The sequence below is a fragment of the Zingiber officinale genome, chromosome 1A (genome assembly GCF_018446385.1).
Source record: "Zingiber officinale cultivar Zhangliang chromosome 1A, Zo_v1.1, whole genome shotgun sequence".
NCBI classification, from domain to species: domain Eukaryota; kingdom Viridiplantae; phylum Streptophyta; class Magnoliopsida; order Zingiberales; family Zingiberaceae; genus Zingiber; species Zingiber officinale.
Genome location: NC_055987.1, coordinates 38,453,491 through 38,469,605, shown reverse-complemented (window position 1 = coordinate 38,469,605; position 16,115 = coordinate 38,453,491). Strand labels below are relative to the sequence as shown.

At 36.4% G+C, this 16,115-nt stretch overlaps 1 protein-coding gene across 1 annotated transcript; it reads right to left on the bottom strand.

The window, feature by feature from the left end:
- Window positions 1–10,804: 10,804 nt before the first annotated feature.
- Window positions 10,805–13,829, bottom strand: LOC122002431 (protein MONOCULM 1-like). The gene is made up of 2 exons (XM_042557595.1): window positions 13,666–13,829; window positions 10,805–12,408 (listed from the first exon to the last, which is right to left on the bottom strand). The coding sequence occupies exon 2, from the start codon at window positions 12,264–12,266 to the stop codon at window positions 11,103–11,105; it is 1,164 nt and encodes a 387-aa protein (XP_042413529.1). The 5' UTR covers window positions 12,267–12,408; window positions 13,666–13,829; the 3' UTR covers window positions 10,805–11,102.
- Window positions 13,830–16,115: the final 2,286 nt, after the last annotated feature.

Sequence of the window (16,115 nt, the reverse complement as noted above, 5' to 3'; positions counted from 1 at the left end):
TGAGCTCTAAGCGTCGCTCCCCTTGGTTGTCTCTATCCTGTCCCAGGCCCCTCAATCCCTTTGAGGGACCTGGATCTGATGTGCACCAACCAACTAGAAGTCGCCACTTCACCCTACTCCATGCTTCAAGGTAATAGAGACGCTTGAATCCCTTTCAAATGCCTCTATAGGCTTGAAGCGCCTAGATACATCCAGGTGTCTGGATTAGCTTTTATAGGCTTAGTTAATTCTGCAACACAGAGTTAACACAAACAAATATATAATATGAAATAACATAAATTGACAGTCTTGGATTGTCCGATCCTAACTTTCAGATTTCACTGAAAGCCTAGATCAGATCAATGCCTACTATTCCCTTAATGAGGAACGCATCCTCATCTACTCCTCTTAGAAGAATTTACTTTTGCCAAATACATTTTTGGACTTTTTGCTCAAGCTCCAATTTTGACCTCTAAGACTTCCGCTAGGCATCTGATCCTCGACTGGTCTAGACTTCCTCTTGTTGTACACGACCCCAGGACTTCCGCTCGATATCCTTAATCAGTTGAGTCTTCTGCTCAATCCACTTGACCAGGACTTCATGTCAAATCTTTTGATCAGGATTTTGTGCTCAATCCCTTAACTAGTACTTTATTGCCTAGTCTCAACTAAGACTTACCTGTACACTCAGATAAACTTGTTAGATCACAACAACTTTTAAGTTTGAATTTTTACTAATATTAAAACATAGATTTGATTAGCTAATGTTTCCAGCACCAATAAAATGTTGCTAGTTTTTCATTCCCTAATTGCTTTTGTTCAGTTTGGGTTTGGTATAGGTTTACTTTGACTGATCTAGCAATGTTGATCATGGTTCGTATCATTGTTGAACTGAATTATTTTACTTCAGGTCAGTCGAAGCTTGGAACAGTCCAGAATAGTGAGAAGCTTTGATTACGGTTTCAGTGGCAAATTCATCCCATTTAAAAGATTTCTGTCCTATGCAATGAAAAGTTGTGATTCACGGCTAGCATTGCTTGCAAAACAATTTCATGGAATGCGTATTCAATTTCCAATATATCATATTTAAGAATAAAGGTATAATAAAAGATTAAATAATTCTGTCTTCTCTATTTTGGCATTCATTGGCTTTTTGTTCCATGACAACTGTTACCATGTTACTGAAGCACTGGAATAACTAGCTAGAAAGATGAGATGATTGTTCTGGTGCTGGACCAATTATGGTAAGCATAGACATCTATGATGAAGCTAGAAAGAAGGGGATATAGAAAATATGTAAACTTCCAGCTGATCTTTGTTCGATGCATAGAAAAGATAGCTAAAAAAACAGATTTGCACTACGGCAAGCAAAAAATCCCACTTCAACCCCATCAGTGTTTCCGTTTTCAGGTGGCCTTCATATTAATTCCATCCTGCCTGATTGCTATTCTCTGAGACCTGTATTTGTAATCAAGGCATCTATGCAATTCTACAATTTGAACTAGAGTGTGCATCACCCGACAATGGATCCTACTGGAAATTTATACGGCAGCAATGAAACAAGGAGAAGAAGCTAATGGCCACATTCAGTATAAGCAGGATTGTACAAATGGAAATATCAGGGTGTAATGACATACAAGGAAGAACTCAAATGAATCAGTAATCTTTATTGTTTCCTTTATATGGTTCTAGTGTATTCCAGGATCTAATACGTCAGTTGCTCGTAATTAAGCTGAATCGAACTTCACGATGGCATCTTAATTCAGGAGACAATCCTACAAGAACTATGATAGATTTGTCTAAATCCATTAGGTGAGGCAATAAATCTGTCATGTCTGCCATCATGTACATTATGGTGTCCTTGGACAGAGCATACCTTGAGCCATTAAGTCAGCGGCAAGTTAGGCAAAGAGATGGCACGTACCTTACTGAGATTTTGACTGAACTCTCAATTCCGTGCAACAGCATGACAACTCTCTGGCAAGAGGAATCACTTGTAGATACTGCCATTGTTTTGTTTACCCATTGATGTGAAGTTTATGTCATTATATGCTTCTTGGAACAGGTAGGTTCCTGTATTTCCTGTACCATCTTTTCGCTACTTTAGCTTCGGCGATAATATATATATATTATTTGTGCGTGTTTACCTGCTCTTTAGCACAATAGATCTTCATCCTGTGCTGAACAGAATAGATCTTCATCCTGTGCTGAATCTCTCGCCGGAGGCAAGAAGCAAAAAGACTAATGATAATTGGGTCAATAGGTTGGGATCGATTCCCGTAATGTCCTGGTCGTCTCAATTTCTCTTTAGTTGTTATGGGACAAGTTCCTTATGATTTACCTCCAGTTAGTTTTTTTTTTTAAGAGTGAAGGTCATTTTAGAGGGGACGATTTGATCTTGTATTTTAAGAAAAAATTGTATTTGTTTGCTTGTGTCTCTATAGACTTATAAGTTCATATCGATTCTTAACGAGTATGGAATGTCATGTTAGTTGTCTCAATCCTTCATTATGTGCACTATTATTATCGGATGAAGTCTCGTAATTTATCTCCCTTTCAGATAATGAGGGGTCATCCTGAAACAACGGTCAAAATAATAATTTCACTTGTTACTATTAAATGTATTAGTTTTCTTGTGATCATGGATTGACACAGTTAGTATCTATATAAATATTTATTCTAATAAATTTTAAGACCAATTTTTCGAGGGTATAAAATATCTGTTTAACATTCTTTATAAAACGAACTGTTGCACTGTTGCATTAAGATAAAATATTCCATGATTTATCTATCTGTTTTTTTCTACAAAGTTGATGATACTAAACCGGTATTCGTTTGCTTCGTATCATCCAATGTCATTGCATCGATTTGATCCGTTTAAGTGCTTAAATGATCTGTTGTGATCCAAAAAAGCATCCTGGCCACTGTTCTTCACATATGCAATAGTTTAACTAGGATGTACCTGTGTGCTATGCTATTCTATGCACAATAAAGAAACCTACACAATAAATGTTGGCACAAGGCATTGATCTTCTAATGATACGATGCTTTTGTGTGGTCCATGTACATGCCACTTTTTCACTCCAATTTATTAGCGAAGGGCGGAAGGATTTATATATATATGATTTTTATGGATTCACTACTCATATTTGAGAATTCTGTGTGTGCGTGGACTAAACATTTGAATTGTGATTTGATTTCCTGTAGTAGTTTTATACATTTTGGATGAGTTATTGAATAAGATGTTTCTGACTAGAATAGTTGAATAGCAAAAGAGCTTTTGGAGCTTTGGTGAAATTTTAAATGATATTGTTTGTGAGAGCTTAATTAAGTATTAGACTAATGTAATAAAAATTAATTTAATTGATTTAAATAATTAGAGATTATTTTTTTTTTTTAATGAAGTTAGTTGAATGGGAGTCCTTGGCAGTTCCTCGGCAGACCAACAGCAAGGAGTGGGAGGCCATGCCGCTGCCTTGCTTCTCCTTCCATCTGAAATGAATGCTAGTACCTACCCTATAAGAATAATAATAAAATTATTATTAAAATTGTTAATATTATTATACTAAAGTCCTCGCTCACTAGCCTCTTAAAAATGGCCAAAGTCACCGGCAAGCAAACGTGTGCGACTTGTCTCTGTCACGTCCTATTGCCGTCTTCCTATTTCAACGACGGTTGTTTTTTTCCTTCGATTTTATAACCGGACGAAATTAATGCAGCAAATAATCTTTTTATTATGATTTATTTTTCTTTTTTAATATTTCGTCTGTGAAAATATATACCAGGTGTGTATTTGTAAAATTGATAAAATTATTATAAGTATTTGCATCCGTGCATGATCCAACATTGTCTTAAATAGTTGCCCATCTGGTCAACGATCAATCGCCAGGGTTGAGAATTCTTAGTTTCTCAAATATTTAAAAAATAATAATGGATGAATTTTTTTTTTCCAATAAGTGGTTGATCAGCATTGATTGATAGGTTATTTACTGTAAATATTTTTTGATTTATTTTAATAGTCGATAAAAAATTTAATAGGAATGAATTGTCCTCTTAGCTTAGAATTAGTTTAGGTAACCTAGATATCTTATACCAATTAAAAAAATATTATCTAAAGCACTTTCTGATTTTAGGAAATAGCGTAATGGGTTGATGAATTATTCATTGTAAGTATTTTTCGATTTATCTTGATAGTCGATGAAAAATTATCGTAGAGCCAAATCGGTTATCCCGGATTAATCTGTGTAAACTAGATAACCCATGCTAACTAAACAAAAATATTGTCTAAATAATTACCTTAGTTATAATGCTCACTTGGATGAATCTTTAAGAGTGTTTTTTTATTTTATCCGTAGAAAATTTCTATAGGATCGGATGAATCACGTCCAAAATTAATTGATTGGAAAATTTGAATATCTTAATTATTAAAAATAAAATAAAAATAATGTTCTCCAGATAGGTTGTCTCTTTATTTGAGGAACGCATGTACTTACAAAACTTTCTATTTATCTCCATCAAACTTAAAAAGCTTAAGTGAGTTTAATAAATTCAATCTAATAGATTTTTTTATTAAAATAATAATACAATTCAAAAGAAATTTAAAAAGAAATCATTTAGAATAATTTGTTTAAAAAATACCTTTTCCTTTCATTTTATTTTATCACCAAAATAATTAAAGAAAGGTACAATTTTATTTTATTTACTTCTTGGTGTTTTTTTTATTGATTATCAAGTATATTGATAAATGCGATTTGACCACTAAAATAATCTTTATATGTATTCTTCAAAAAATGGAGCACTCGAAGTTAAAAGGATTAATCAACAATGGCTAATAAATTAGTTCTTAGAGGGTTTTGGTGAAGGTAAACTTTAAATAGAATTTTTTACACTAACTTTTAAGTGTTTACCAACTTGGTTAATTAAGGTTGTTTTTTGTCCATTAATCTCATTGTACCTCCCGAATGACTAATCATTTCGAGATAAAATAACTCTAATCAAATCTAGGCTTGTACCCATAAATCATGATAATTAATCGTAAATAAATTTATATTAGTCTCACAATATGATCATGATCTTGTATTCAAGTTAATTAAGATGTTGTAGTTAGTCAATTTCCATTACTACTAGGATAATTACTGAGATAGTAAACCCTAAAATATATATCATGTGATCTTGTCTCCCCCCTCTCCCCTTGGCACTGCAGTGATAGTCTTAGGATCCAACTAAAAGAACACAAAAGCAACTCTGACTGTGCAGTGTAAGTGTGGCTTCCTTTCCTTTCTCTGCCATTTCACCTGTCAAAAGCACATACCATATACCTTTTCTCTCCTCTCACTTTAAATCTTTCCCTTTTCCTTTCCCTTTTCCTCTCCCTCTGCCCCTTTGTTTCCCTTTCCTTTTCCCTCTTCCTTTCTCTTTCCCTTTCCCGCTCACATCCACAGCCTTAGCCTTGCCCTTGCCCTTGCCCTTGCATGCCATGCATCCTCTAGCTTCCTCTTGGCTGTTTACTCTTTGTCAGGAACCTTATCCAACCTTTTCACTCTCACTCTCAGTAATTCCATTTTCCCCCCTACACTTGTGAGCTAGATGATTCCTCTCACATTTCAAATCTCTCCTTACACCAAACCCTCAACTACTCTACCTACCTCCTTCAGTGAAAAGAAACAAACAAAGGGGGGGAAAAAGTTTTGTTTATCACTCTCAGGGAATTGGCTTTAGTTTTGTTTTGGGGTTTGTGGAAATGTGCCTACACACTTGTTCTTCTTATTGTACCTTTAGTTTAAAACAAAAAGACTCCATAAATGATTATTTCAAAATTAACATGTTAAATTTTGATGATATTGTGGTTCTTGCATCCTAATAACATCGAGCGACCCATTTTGAAGCTTCGTATTTAGCCCAAATTTGCATAGGATGATGAACAAGTTGATATATCTTGAATTTTTGTGAGTTTATTTTCAGTTTATTTTCGTATGTATTAGTTGTGAACTACTGTTTTTTTTTCTTATTCAATTAGTTTTTTTTGCTGTGTAGCAAGAGATATTGAATGGCTTGGTCAAGCCATACATGACAATATATATGTTGAGGAGATGGTCTCCTTCGATCACTTACCTAATTGAGAATGTAATATTTGATTTGTCAAGATACATGTATCATGATTTCATTTTCAAGCAAAGAATAAAGAGTTGCTAAGTAATTCATACAAAAAGATAAAGAAAAATTCTCAATGGAAGAGGTTGAATAAGAAAAAATATATATACTCTATAAGTGAATAAATTAGACGGCATCGAGGAAGAGTTGATAAAAAAAACCACTAACACACACAAGCACATTCATAAACTTATCCAATATCCCTCAAGAAATACAACAAAATACTCAACTTATATATCAATTCTTGTGACTAACTATCAAAGTGTATATAAACATTCACTCTAGAGGAATTCTGTACAAAGATCATACGTTGATCCTGAGCGTCCCACACGGTTGGCCCCATATATATTTGTAGAGAGATAAATTAGAAAATCAAATAGGTCATCATGTGGAAAGGTATTTCTATCGATTCAATCAGGAATCGATCCTTTCTCAATTTTGCAAATTTACCATGCGGTGAACTTAGGGGCTAGTAATTGTTAAATGAAAATTTGAGAGGGAGAAAAGAAAAGAAGAGTTGTTTAAATTACTCTATCACAATCCTAATTAAGTTATCATATAATAAAGTATCACAATTAAGTCCTTAGTAAAACAAATATTTCCATCTAATGTCTTCCTTTAATTATTACAATATAAATATTCATTACAAATATTTAATTAGAATTTTGTTAATCTACATACTAAAATTGTCCAAAACCTGAATCTCCCATCCTTCACAATAAAATATATATGGGAATAGGAAAAAAACACAGATCTTCAATGCAATCACCAAATAATTAAGTAATATATAGTTGCATTCATGTTATATTCTTGGATGAGTTGATAATTATATTCTTGGATGAGTTGATAATGTGTTTCATTGTGCTACAAAGAATGAATTTTCTCTGTAGAAATATATATCGATATTGTTAATTAAATATGTATATAAAATCTTGCATGTTCAATGGTATGTCCAGGTCACAGGAGAGCTTAAGGGAGGACTTTTGGCAGTCCCCAAGCTGTGGCTATGAATGTAGGTAGATAGCTCTCTTTGCGCCTTTGGCTTGTCTTCCATATTCATTAATGCTGCAATGATATGAGAGACAAGCAACATGCATGATTTCAAGGTTTTAAATTAATTAAAGAAATGCATATAGTACAATATTGCATGCAATGGCTCGGAACCCTTTTGTCCTTGATCGGGTCAATTAATGCAATGGCTCCATGGATGTTTGCTTAGCTTTCCTTTGCTTTCCTTTCCTCTCCAATTGACATGGATCTTGTTTACTGTTCCTCCACTGTTGCCAAACTTTGTTCAATTCCTACAGCTCATGAGTGGATGGATGTCCAGACACGGCTATGCAAAATAGATATACTTTTTCAGGAGGATCTGTCCCCAAGTGATTCTCTCTCTCTCTCTTTCATTCTACAATTAATGTTAAAGTAAACATATGTATGTAAAGTAAAAGGAGTGAGCAATTTAGCAGTTGATGTGAGACCTACATGACTTTTAAATTTGTCTAGGATAGTTTCCATTTCGATCATAAAAATAACTAAATATAGTGTTAGATTATTATTACTTTCTTTTTTTATTAATTTAGATATTTAATTTTTTAAACTGACTTATTTTGAAAATGACAAAAACCATCAAAGTAAATTTAGAAAGTACAGATAGATCATAACAAACAATCTAACATCAAGAGTAGTTCGAACACCGCGAACAAGTGTACGAGAGAATCAAATCCTTATTCCATAGGAATTCATCCTACCTTTTACCATTGCACATGATGTGGTGAGGAATTAAGATTTTAGTTTCTTGCAAAAGATATGTAAAGATATATGGATGATTGACTTGGGTTCAGGATTTTTTTTTTTTTTGGTTTTTGTTTCGTTTTTTTAAAACAAAGAAAGAAAATATGTAAATTTTGAAGTAAATCAGATGATAAATTAGGGTTCAATTTACTTGAGTGTGTTGATGAAAGGTTTTTCATTTGACATGAGGGATTAATTGCGCACACCTTGATTGACGGGTTTTTTGATATATTTTTTGGGACAAATATAGATAGAATACTAATTAGGTTCATTATTTCCATTTTGAATACATGAAATAATCAATTATGGTGAACTAGGTATTAGGATCCATGATGTCTCTAGAAGAGGGTGAATGACTTTCTTTATGTATTTGTTTATAATAGATTAATACATAGCGGAAAGAAAAACATAAAATAAAAGATGGTTTGTACTAATAATGAGTTGCTATGAAAAACATAATGTTTTGAACTCACAAGATTATATCTATTGATAAATTTAGATTTTCCCTAACATATGTATAATTAGGGTTTGATTTTTACCATTTTGAACACGCATGAGATCCAATGATAAATTAGGATTTTCGTGAACACAATATAGATTGAGAGAATTTAACCTACAAATATGTTCGATGTATACTTCTGAACAATCCTTATATGCTTGAGCGCTCAGGTGTGTTCCCGAATGCCTCGATTCACTATTGAGAATCAGAGTGCCGAGGAATACTCCTAAAAGTATATGTCGATGATAATCGCATATGCATATATCATATTTATTTTTAAGTGTCTAAAGTTCGCCAGATTAATCCTAAAAGTATATGATTTTTTTTTAATCATCTATTGCTTAATTAAATTTGGAGCAGGTACTCAAAAACTCACTTCCAAGATACCATTTGAAATTTTTATTTATTTATTTTTATTCTTTTGCTGCGGCATTTGTACGTAGAAAAAGCTTCTAAATGAACCAATTAATTGCCCCGGAGCATGCAGAAGGTTGATTCCATATCCACATAAATCATCATAAATAAACCCTAGAAGGAGAAAGGCATTGAAGCAGCTGTCCAATTCAGATGGTGATCTCATAAATTTTATCCTTCCTCAGCTCTCAATCATTAAGATCTTAAATGCAGAATCTCTTTGACAGATTCTGGTCTATGACGTATCACATTCTTACCTATCATTGCAATTAATGCGACTTGTACAACAACATTGTGTGTAATGGGCCAACGTACCTAGCCAGCTACCTCCTTTCTTGCTTCAGCAGCACTGCTTGCAACATGTAATGTATTGTCACTTGTTTTACCCACACACAAAGGGAAAAAGAGAGGGGTAAAGAGGAGTATTTCCTCATGAAAGTTGCCATTGCATGCATGCAAACTTACATTAACTCTTCCTATGTACAACTATGAGAAAAGAAGGAAAAGAAAGATTTCTTCTTTTCTTTGTGTTTGCAGAGATTCACAACATTAAATGCAAATTGGTTTTGAGGGGCAAGGCAGGAGTTGGTTCATCAGCCATGTCATTTCCCTTCATGGTGTCTGTCATCTGATAGATATGCTTGATTTTGTTTTTCTTTGAATGAAATGAGAGTTTGATCTATTACATACATAACATAATTAATCTTTCTAATGCATGTGACTAATATCAAACAAATAGTGAAATGAGAGTGCTATAAACCTAACTGATCATGTACATAAAAAGAGCACAAGGTTATATCATATATGTGCTCATAAAGAAGGAATAACTAGCTAGGACTTACATGAAGCCGGTTGCCTCCTACCTTAATTGACCTCGGTCGTTCGCAAAAAGGTTTTCAGTCGCGGAGAAATCTACATGTTGGGACTAATTGGGGTTTGCATTTCATGAAACATACACAAATGGAGAGGACAAATTAGGTAGCAAGTAGAGGAAAGGAAGCCTTGATGCTTGAGCTTGGATCCCAACATGAAGGATCCCAAGGAAGGGGAAGAGGGGGACATCAAATGGGAAATGGCATGCATGGAAGAGATTTGTTGGACAAGCCAAACAATACATTTAGCCTTTGCCATAAAAAGTTCTCCTTCTTTGAGCAAATCCATGAGTTTGTTTGAGGGGACAAGAGGCAGGATTTAAGGTATAAATAAACTATATAGTATTCAAATATATATATATATATATATATATATAAAAAGATATGGAGAGAGAGAGAGAAGAGAGAGAGAGAGAGCGCCTATTGGTGATTGGCATACTTGGGACAAGAGCACAAGAAACAAGAAGTAAAACCCCCTCTTTGGAGGCACAAGAGATGCAGCCTTCACTAATGTAAGCACAAAGTGGTGGCCTTTTGCAGAATAAAAGGCTCCATTTCATGATTATGTTACACCCTACAAGATGCCATTCTTATCCTAATTAACTAATTTGCTTGTGGCTAGTGGTATCTAGATAAGTTAGTGTGGACCATCATTAATTAGTTTAATTAATCATAGATATAATAACACCAAATCTATAGCACCCAACAGGCAAGTTCTTGATAGATAAGATTAATGCACCTAGTCATTTTTGTATTATTATAGCACAAGTCATGCAAGCATATATATATTTATATATTCAAATAATGTCAGTGTGGATGAGTCATCTATTACTAGAAAATAGATGAGAGAAATAAACAACTCACCAATTGAAATTAAGCATACAGAAAGGAAGATTTGATTTCTATGTTCCAATATTTGTAATATGATAGAAAACATCAATGAAAACGCATAAAAGGTTAGTTAATTAATTAAGTTTCATGCACTATTAATGGTTTAGTCCACAAGTTCCAAAATGCCATGCAAACGTGCAGTAGCTACATCTACTACATTCTTCAAGAAGGAGAACAGGAGAATTAGGGTTAGGGTTTATGGTTGCTAGGCAAGTTCAGATATTTATATATGACAATAACAACAATATATATGCTAACCTACATATTAATTAATTAGACTGATGAGTTTTTTGCTACTAAAATCAAAAAACCCTCCTCAATCATCAAGTCAATTAACAACTAAAAGGAGAGAAGAATTAAGCTAATTAATTAATCAACTTATTAATTAGAGAGATTAATAACTTTGCCTTCATCTTCATTCTTCTTCTTCCTTCCTTCCTTCCCTCCCTCATGAATTGATTTGTTGTCTCTTCCGTTGTGATAATTTTCTTCGCGCATGGCTTTTGCTAATGCCATGAGGAGACGGAGAAGAGCGCCTTGTTCTGCCAGCCCAAGAAGGCGGCGTCGCGCGCAGCTTGGAGCTGGTATCCTTCCGACGGGTAGTGTAGCCGGAGGAGGAGGCGCGCCTGCGAAAGAGCGAAAGGGCTGAGAGGGCGGTTGCGGAATCCGGCGGCGCGCATCGCCGCCTCCCACCGAGCGAACGCCTCGTGCCGCACCGTGCCCACGACGACCCCGTTGATTTCCTGGCCAAGCCACACCTGCTCCACCGCCACCCGCTCCCTGCTAGTCGGCGGCAGAGTCGCTTCCAGCGCCTCGAACACCGCCGCGTAGTAGTCCATCGCCTCCGCGAAGCGCTGCAGGAAGACGGGGGAGCCGTGGCTCGCCTCCCGCTCCGCCACCGCCACCACTGCTGGGTTCGCCCCCCGCACCGCCGCCATGAACGCGCGCAGCTCGCCGCGGTCGTCGTCCTCGTCCTTGAGCAACTTGTGAAGGAAGAGCACGCAGTTGACGGCGAGGGTTTCCCCCGGGCGAAGGTGAGAGTTGAGGTTGAGATCGGCGGGGACGGCGGAGTCCGGCGGGAGAAGCAAGGGATGGAACTCGAACCGGAGGTTGAGGGAGTCGGCGAAGGTCTGGAGGCGGCGGCCGGTGAGGCGGAGGACGTCGAGGCAGGTTCCGGTGCCGGTGATGCGGATGGCCGGAGGGGGGTTCTCGTGGTCCGCGCGCTCGGCGATCGCCTGCAGCAGCGGCGGCCACTGGAGGCCGTGGGAGGTATCAAAGTCGAGGATGTGGACGCAGGGGCTACCCTCGACGGCCTCAAGAATCGCCTGGTTCGCCGTCAGGTGCGCGAAGCGCAAAAACGGCGTGATCTGGTTGAAGGCGAGGTAGGCCGACTGGACCGCCTCCGGCGCCGAAGACCGGCGCAGCCGGCCGTCGGCCCGTATCGACAGCGCGAGCGCGAACTGGTGCGCCAGCCGGTCAGCAGCATCCCCAAACGGGGACGCCGTCCCGAGTAGCAACCCCACGGCGCGCTGCGCTGCGGGGAGATCCCCGCGGCCGACGAGGTCCGCGCAGCTGATCAGAAGCTGCCTCGCGGCAGGGTGGTGACGGTGGTGGTGGTCCTGCTCTTCGTGGGAGGACGAGGACGCCGAGGACTTGAGCGAACTGAGCATGTCTAGCCTAGCGATGGAGCTACACCAGAATTGCAGCAGCAATAACAGTGAGTGGAGATTGAAGTGAAATGGGAGGAAATAGAGATTGGTTTGCTTTAAAAGGACATCTGAGAATGCAGCAGCTTCCTTGACAGGACATGATCTGCAAACAAAACACAAGTGTGGGAATGATAGTCGCCAAGTGGTAAGTAGTATACTATACTTGTTTTAAGTCTCAAGTAACAGCTGTAGCAGTAGTAAGTAGTAGATGGACGAATGCAATGGTGGTGGAAAGAAAGAAAGAAAGAAAGACTTAAAAGATGAGATGAGATGAGATGAGATGAGATGGATTGAACTAGCAGTAGGAGTAGCAGCAGCAGGAGCAGGGAGTAGAGACACTGTTCACCACTTGTCTTTCTTCCAAAGTGGGGCAATGTGGCAGGGTGGGGAAAAGTTTATGCCTTTCTTGTCTTTTTTACATGGACTTTGGTGCCTTGAGCTTGGAGGGGGGGACTGATTTGTTGTCAGCTTAGGAATGATAAAGGGTCTAAATGAAGAGAAGGCAGGAATCTAAAACATTCTAAAGTGACCTGTAACATAAAGGATAACATTGTATACTAAACCCTGATCATCATACACTCCTAGTGCATCAAAAGCTAGCTGAGTCTGATCGCTTAATTACCCACGCAAAGCTTTTAATGTACAAATTAGACTGTTGGAGCAAGCAATCTCTCTGGCTTTGATGGATGGAAAAGAGGGAGGAAGGGGAGCGGGATGGGAACAGCTAAAGGTCTGGCCACCATCACACAGACGAGCAGTGAGTTCTCACATCACAACAAAGAGGGGAAAACCAAGAGGCATCTCGGTACAACTCATTAGCAAACAAATGAGATATTGCAGGGAAGGGGGAGAGGGTGGGAGAGAGAATTCATTTGACAAAATGGATCGAGGATGGAATGTTTCAGGAAACACTCCTCCGGATAAGGAAACTATTGCAATCCCCCCCTTGCCACAGTACTTGATTACCACACTCATTAACATTTAATGCCCTTGTGCATGCATCTCATGCCCACCTCCCCCCTTGCATGGCACCAACAGGAACAGCAAGGAAAAGATCTCCTCTCTTCCCTTGCAGCACTTGCATATGAGTGAGAGAGTGAGACAGAGGGGTTTGGAGTTTGGGCTTACTTTTGCTCCCACTGTGTTATCCAAGAAGCCAAGTGGTGAGGACTGAGGAGGAGATCTTACTAGTGGAAACTGAAGAGCTCTAATCCCTAAATAGGAATAGAATCTGGTGGCCTGATCAACTGCATGCATCACAGCTTATGCAAGTAACATAATAAAAACAAAATGCCCCCAAAAATAAAAATAAACTAAGGAACAAACATAACTTGCTCGCTGCCTCTTTGCCAAAACTTACCTGTGAAATGACTGACAAGCTCGAAGGTCCAACTTTTTCCTCCACGACGGGATGAATTATATGGTTGGGCATTTAATAATGAGAAGGAAGGGAGGAAGCGAGAGCAGGAGTTTTGAGTGGAGTTCAAGGCAGGAAAAGGTAACTCACTCAAGAACACATGGGGACCAAAGGAGGACACCACTCTATCTATTATTATGAAACAAAAACCAGGGAATTAATTAGGTGGATATTATTATGAGGAGAAATTTATACTCATATGTCCGCAAGAGGAGCCCACTTTTTATTGATCTGTCACACTCATCACAATCTATATATATATATATATATCCAAAGAAAAAAAAATTCAAAAGAGGCTTTTTCTTATTTATCATTAAAATAAGACATCCTCCTATTTCGGTAAATTTTTATTTTTGAAAATAACTTTTTTAAATATTATTATAGCAACTATAATTCATAATTATTACAATATAAATATTTCAATTTTGATCAACATTAGTAACATCATATTGTAATCGTTATAGTTCATTGCTAATGCAATATGAATATTTCATCTTTGGTTAAAGATCAATATTATATTGTAGGATGTAGTTACGAATTGTAATTACTATAATATAAAATATTTCATGTCTTGTTAACATTGATTGTTATAATTGTTATAACTATTTAATTGTAGTAAATTTTTAGGATTGTAGTTGTCTTAATTGTGTAGATGTAACAATTATAATCGTATAACTGTTATAACTATATAATAACTATGATCTCATAATTACTACAATAATTTAAAAAATATAGATATTTTTAGAAATAAAAATGGATTGAACAAAATGGGATGGGATGGGATGAGATGATAAATCAAATAAAAAAATGATGTTACTCCCCTCACTTTCATCAAATAAAAAATAGTTCTTTGTAAGAACTATTTTGTATTAGTTTTGTTCTATTTAGAAAGTGAGGAGAGTTTACATATTCAAGTAGTATTTATTGGTCTCGGCTTTTAATTAGTTTTATTATGTTGGATTGGAATAACGATTAGTGGCCATTTTTTTTTTTTTTTTTGTTCTGGGGTGATATTTATATAGATTTCTTTGTAGAAAATATCATTAGAGGCGAGGATCAATTGAACATCGATATAACTTTTAAGTTGCACTTGCATCGGTGTGCAATGATTCACACTCTTATGTTGTTTTTTTATTATCTAGATGTAGCTCTTGTAATCCAATTAATTTTGAAAGTGATCAGTCCGACTTTATAAAAATTTTTCATTGGTCCCTAAAGATAAATCAAGGAAGCACAACATCAAATCATCAATGGAAAAATTTACTCTTATGTTGTGAGTATTAGACGTGGTTATTTATTTTCAATTACAAGCTTGTAGTCATTTTGTCATCAACTTTTAAAATTGCAAGTCTTCTAAGGTAGGAATAGGGAGAGGATGATGATCGAAGAAAGTAGTATATCGACCTCTGTTGTTATTTAAAATGATCATTTAAACATGTATATTTGTGTAAATTTAAGGCAAATTCAATTTGATAAAATTAGTAATAAAACATATACTCATGTTAATTTTAAACAATGTGATGGATAATTGCATCAAATTGCTCAAGATTTGAAGTGTTTTTCTCTCTCATGATGGTAAAAAGATGAATACGCTCGTCCCAGCACCCCCGCCAACTCATCCCAGAATTATTTTTCTCTCTCATATACATATACATGAAGGATAATGCCTCATCAAACGGCTTAAGAGGACACCACCATCTCGATCTTTAAAATATAAGACAAATTTTTCTGATCATGCAAAGTGAAGTGGCAATGAAAACCTAACATAACCATTAGCTTTATCTTCCACTCATCATCCACCTTGGCATGCCATAATCTAATGGTTAATTAATTGATTAGAAACAAAGAATGTTTTTATTTATTTTTCTAGATTCAAGCTATTTTTTAATGTTATACTAGTAATCAAATGCTTTTCTTGTCAAGAGACAGTGATATATATTCCCTTGCCACTACATGACAAGCTAAGCTCTACTTGGGACTTCCTCCATTAGACCTTACTCTTAAAGTTCTTGTGCCATCTCCCTTCTCCTTCTTGGCATTGCTCACTGATATGATCAAATACCCATCATTGGTAAAAAGAGAAAATATATTTAAAGTTTACCAATCTTATTTTATTTGTCTAAAGTTCATTAACAATTTAATTTTTAAATGATATCCTTGTATAATTATTAAGAAGAGTGTGTGTTAGTGATTACACTATAACACTTTAGGAATCAATCTAGAAATATGGCCTAAAGTTATTATGAAGTGCCTAAACAATAGTCTATTAAAATAATAGAGATTTTTTTTTTTTGAAAAAAAATATGAAATCCTTCTGAAAAGGATGAGGGGTGTAAACTACAACCATACAATATGATCTATAAGTGCCTAAAAGATATAGTCTCTTATTTTTT